The sequence below is a fragment of the Gossypium arboreum genome, chromosome 10, assembly GCF_025698485.1.
Source record: "Gossypium arboreum isolate Shixiya-1 chromosome 10, ASM2569848v2, whole genome shotgun sequence".
NCBI lineage: Eukaryota > Viridiplantae > Streptophyta > Magnoliopsida > Malvales > Malvaceae > Gossypium > Gossypium arboreum.
This window is the reverse complement of record NC_069079.1, coordinates 113,940,559-113,946,031: the sequence shown is the minus strand read 5'-3', so window position 1 is coordinate 113,946,031 and position 5,473 is coordinate 113,940,559. Positions and strand designations below refer to the sequence as shown.

The window sequence follows — 5,473 nt, the reverse complement described above, 5'->3', positions numbered from 1 at the left end:
TAATTTCTTCACGTTCTTATTCTGATCAAAAACATAAAATATTTATATATATATATATATATGAGGGTTTTTTTATCAAATTAATACAAAAAAAAAAAACCAAAATAGGGTAGGAAAAATAATATGTACTATGTCAGGGGCATGACCACCCCAAATCTGACAAAAAATTAAAAAAAAAACAAAAAAGCTATAAAAAAAAGCTGTTAAAAAAATATATATTCTCTATTATATTTTTTCTCTTCTCTTTCTCCTACCTTCTTCCTCTCTGTTCTCTACTTCTCTTTTTCTTTTTCTTTCTTCTTTTTCTCTCACCCCCTCTCCTTCTCCTTCTCCTTCTCTTTTTCTTTCTTTTTCTCTTCTTCTCCTTCCTTCTTGCTTCACCTGAGCTGCTGCTGCTTCTCACTAGTGCCCCCTCTCCTTCTTCTTCTCCTTCTCGTCCTGTGCATCCTTAGTGCCGCCTGTGACATCTCCACCTTCAGTGCCGCCTCTGCCAAAGGCACCACCGGTGCCACCTCTGACATAGGCGGTTCCACCCCTGACACGTACCATTTTGGTACATAATATTTTCCCCATATTATTTTCGTATTTTTCTTTTTTTTTTCTGTACTATTTTGGCAAAAAACCCTATATATGACAAGCCTACGTGGGTTAGTCGCAATATTTATGGTTTTTTACGTTGGCCATGTTTTATTTTCTTCCTGGTTTAATTTTTCTTTCACTCCCTATACTTTTTTAATATTTACTTCTTCTACTTATAATTCTAGAAAATTTTAAATCCCAACATGCGGACTTTACCTTTCACATCAAAGCATAAATTCTAAAAATAAAAGCATGGGGACTAATTTGAAAAGTCTAGACAATACAGAAGAGACCGAGAGAAAATTAAACCTTTTTATAGATTAGAAAAGAGGAACACATAGTAGCAAGTAAGCGTGAATAAATCTGGTCGTGGTTCACACTAAAGAAATAAAACCTGTCTGCAAAATAAAAAAGTTTGATGATGATGATCATCATCATGGTCGCGGTCGTAATCTATATTAATTTGTTGTGTAAATTCTCAGATACTTTTTCCTTATAAAAAGAGATCCTTTCTTCTCACTTTCTTTCTATAGAATCTCTTCCCTTTTTCCTCTAATCATCTTTTGCCATCAAATTTTCCCATCAAATTTCACTATTCTTTCGGTAAATATCCATATGTATTATATATAAATACTATTTTCTTCTTACATTCTGAACCTAGTTTCTTTCTTTTTTCTTTTTTTCCTTTCCCATGGTTATGGATCATCATTCACCACCCAAAAACTTTTTAACTCGACTCAATTCAGCCGTAGCCAATAGCCGGGTGGGGAAACGTTTCAAACTAGCGGAAAGGAACTCTACTTTCACCACCGAGTTACGTGCCGGCACCGCCACTTTCCTCACCATGGCTTACATCTTAGCCGTCAACGCTTCCATCCTCGCCGACTCAGGCGGCCCTTGCGGCGTCTCAGATTGTCTTCCTTTATGTTCCAACCCATCCGTTCTGTTGTCCAACTGCACCGGGTCGACTCTCCGAATCATCCAGCCCGATTTGTCATGCAAATTCGACCCGGTCAACCCGGGTTACGCTTCGTGCTTGGAAACAGTACGTAAAGATCTCATAGTCGCCACCGTTGCTTCTTCTCTTATTGGCTGTTTAATTATGGGTACTTTCGCGAATTTGCCCCTCGCCTTGGCTCCAGGTATGGGGGCAAATGCGTATTTTGCCTATACGGTTGTCGGGTTTCACGGGTCGGGTAATGTTCCATATGAAAGTGCTTTAGCGGCAGTTTTTCTAGAAGGCTTAATTTTTCTGTTCATTTCAGCAATTGGGTTCCGGGCCAAGTTAGCTAAGTTGGTACCTAAACCGGTTCGGATCAGTTCTTCCGCGGGTATCGGACTTTTTCTCGCCTTTATCGGGTTACAAAATAACCAAGGAATTGGGTTAATCGGGTATAATCCGTCGACCCTTGTTACTCTAGGCGGGTGCCCAAGTTCATCTCGGGTTTCAGTCGCCCCTGTTCTAGCGGCGGTTAACGGAACCGTCACTCTGATACCCGGCGGCACCGTCTCAGGTGATATATTATGTTTACGTGACAGAATGGAGAATCCCACATTATGGCTTGGAATCGTGGGGTTTGTGATCATAGCATATTGTTTGGTGAAAAATATAAAAGGTGCTATGATTTATGGTATAGTATTCGTGACGGCCGTGTCTTGGTTTCGTAACACTAGGGTGACGGCTTTTCCGAACACCGACTCTGGGAATTCTGCTTACAAGTATTTCAAGCAAGTCGTTGACGTCCATTTAATCGAAACCACAGCCGGGGCATTAAGTTTTAAAAATTTAGGTAAAGGTTACTTTTGGGAGGCTTTGGTCACCTTTTTATACGTTGACATATTGGATACAACCGGTACATTGTATTCCATGGCGAGATTCGCCGGTTTCACCGACCAAAACGGCGATTTCGAGGGTCAATATTTCGCTTTCATGTCGGATGCAACGTCGATCGTGGTGGGATCATTGCTGGGGACATCCCCAGTGACGGCATTCATCGAATCATCAACGGGGATACGAGAAGGTGGACGGACGGGATTAACGGCGTTGACGGTGGCGGGTTACTTTTTCCTAGCGTTTTTCTTCACGCCGTTGTTGGCGTCGATACCGGCGTGGGCGGTGGGGCCGCCGTTGATATTGGTGGGAGTGTTGATGATGAGGGCGGTGGTGGAGATAGAGTGGGAGGACATGAGGCAGGCAATCCCTGCATTTGTGACATTGATAATGATGCCGTTGACATATTCGATAGCATATGGATTAATAGGTGGGATCGGAACATACATAGTGTTGCACGCAGGGGATTGGGCGGAGGAACTAATGGTGAGAAAAGGGGTGGTGAAAAGGAGAGGGAATGCGGTCAACGGAGCACATGAGGCAGCAATTGAGGGCGGAAGTGTGAAAGCAGTTGAAGTGGATCATGTCTAGAACTAGAGCGCTCTGATTGAAACGAATTTCGGTCTTTTGTTTTGTCTCTTTTGGACAATATCTTTGTAGTCTTCAATATTTGTAAAGAACCAAAAAACAAGCTGAAGAAGTAGGATAACAAATGGATTCCCTTTTCACTTACAAACACTATTGATAGTAATTCTTTTTTGCTAAATTATTAAACCAAACTTTTAATTTTTTTATTTTCTTAAATATATTTATATTTTTTAATTAAAATTAAGATATTTCTCCTGATAACAGTATCTGAAGTAAGCAAACCTCTAATCTCATAGTTAAGACACATATTTTAATTATTCTACTTAAATAAGCATTTAATCCTTTCAATTGTACTAATGCAAGAGCAAATCCAAAAATGGAAATAGGTTCTTTAAATATTACATTTTCATCCCTCTCAAAAATTATAAATTTAATCCTTTAAAAATTATTAATTCACTTTAAAAAAAATTTACATAAAATTTTCCTTTATCCTCTGAAAATATTATAATTTATTCCTGACACTCAAATAAAATGGTCTTTCCTCTGTACCTAAATAAACTCTTATTTTAATCAAAATGTTGGTTTATGATAAGAGTTTATTTAAGGAGTTTTACCTATATGAAGTATATGTACTTTTCCCTTATACCTAAATAAAATTTAATGTAAGTTTTGACTCGTGAAAAGTGTCAAGTTTGAAGTAACATAGTTAGTATGAATATATTATTTTTCTATTGATATTGATAAATATTTGTGTCAGATTGCTTTAATGTACGGTTTTGAATTTATCATTAAAATTTAAAAATATTTAAAAATATTAAATAATTAGATAAATAAATCTCTAATATAAAATACACTTCAACAAGCTTTACAAATATTATCTATCATTAAAAAACTCAAAAAATTATTCTATAATTTAAAAATAAAATGACCCCATACTATGGGGATAATAATCTATCATTCAATAATTTCAAAATAAATAATAAAAAAATAAAATTAATAGGATTAGAATTTATATCACGAACATTTTAACCGTGAATTAGAAGAAAAAATGAAATAATAATTATTGTTTTTTCTTTTATCTTTTAAAATATTCTTCTAGAAAACTTTGTGAACAAATTAAAGAAGAGCATAAAAGAGCAGCTTTCTATTTTGTTATCTTCCATTGAAAAATAGACACATGATAGGGCCACTATTGAAATGATAATTTCCATTCTAAATAGAATTTTCATCCACTGAAATAGAAATAAAATGTCTCGATTATAATGATGCAAAATAGCTCTGTGGCTGTTATTTAGTCAAGCTACTAACATCATTTTTTGTTCGAGAAATCAATTTATGAATAGGTCAACTGCGCATTACTCCATTTAATTTTACACTGTACTACTCACTACATAAAAATGCATGCAAAAGTTATTTAATTATACACCTCATATTAAAGGATTCCTAAGAGTGATTGAAAGAAGGAGCAAAGAAGCTTGATTCTAAACAAATTGGGACCAATATTTATTGTTACTTGTAGATAAGGGATTGTTTTTCATGTTCCATGGTGTTAGAATCATTACCAATGTGTCGTATGAAGAAGCTCAAAGCATCAAAAGTGGGGCAATTGCCACTTTTTCATATCACTCCCACACTCAAGACTTGATGTTTGATCCCCCAATAACTTCGATTACAGAAATATATATGATTGAGATTTTAAAATAATGTTTATAGAAAGGTAATTTAAAATATTGGGATTCTAATATTTATAATCAATTATAGAGATTGAGTTAAACCGTAACTTGATTTTTTTATAGATAAAAGAGGGTTACACACTACCTACAATCAAATTATTTTTACATGTGAATCGCCTAATCTGTCTTCTATAAGTAATTTCCGAACAGAAGTGTAGGAACATTAACATCTACTACGTTAACATGAAAGAGATAATTGAAAGTATATTCATAATTAATTTTATCATTTTATGTATCAATTTTATATGATTAATAGCACCATAATAAATGAATACTTCCTAACCAAAATGAAAATGATATTTTTCACATGTATATAAATGTAAATTATTTGGTGCTTATTTCTATTTTAAAAAAATTCTAAATTTTAATCATCAAGTGTAGCATGGTAATTTTTTACATCGTTTTTTAATTATGTGGTTAGATCTTTGCTCATGGGAATAGAGTACATTTTTAATCAATCATTTATATTTTTAGAGAACACGAAAAACATTAAATACTTAATCTCAAAAAAAAATCTTAAAATTTTCCATTTTATTTAAATAATCTTTTACATCCAAATAGGTAATTTTGCTTTTCATTAAACCTAACAAAGCCCTAGAAGGCTTTATCTTAGTATTAATTAAAGTTTAGAGGTTTATTAGAATACAAACTAAACAGTTAAGGATTTGTTAAAAGTAAGAGCTTAAATGTGATAGTTAATAACGTTTTATCATCAATACTCTTTTAACAGTGTAGAACATCA

General features: G+C 34.3%; 1 protein-coding gene across 1 annotated transcript; it reads left to right on the top strand.

The window, feature by feature from the left end:
* The first annotated feature begins 244 nt into the window (after window positions 1–244).
* On the top strand, window positions 245–3,146 carry LOC108488562 (adenine/guanine permease AZG1-like). Its single transcript, XM_017792849.2, has one exon. The coding sequence runs from the start codon at window positions 1,271–1,273 to the stop codon at window positions 2,999–3,001; it is 1,731 nt and encodes a 576-aa protein (XP_017648338.1). The 5' UTR covers window positions 245–1,270; the 3' UTR covers window positions 3,002–3,146.
* Window positions 3,147–5,473: the final 2,327 nt, after the last annotated feature.

Bases quoted from the DNA above. Each gene is read 5' to 3' on its own strand.
- LOC108488562 (XM_017792849.2), top strand. From the start codon at position 1,271: ATGGTTATGGATCATCATTCACCACCCAAAAACTTTTTAACTCGACTC.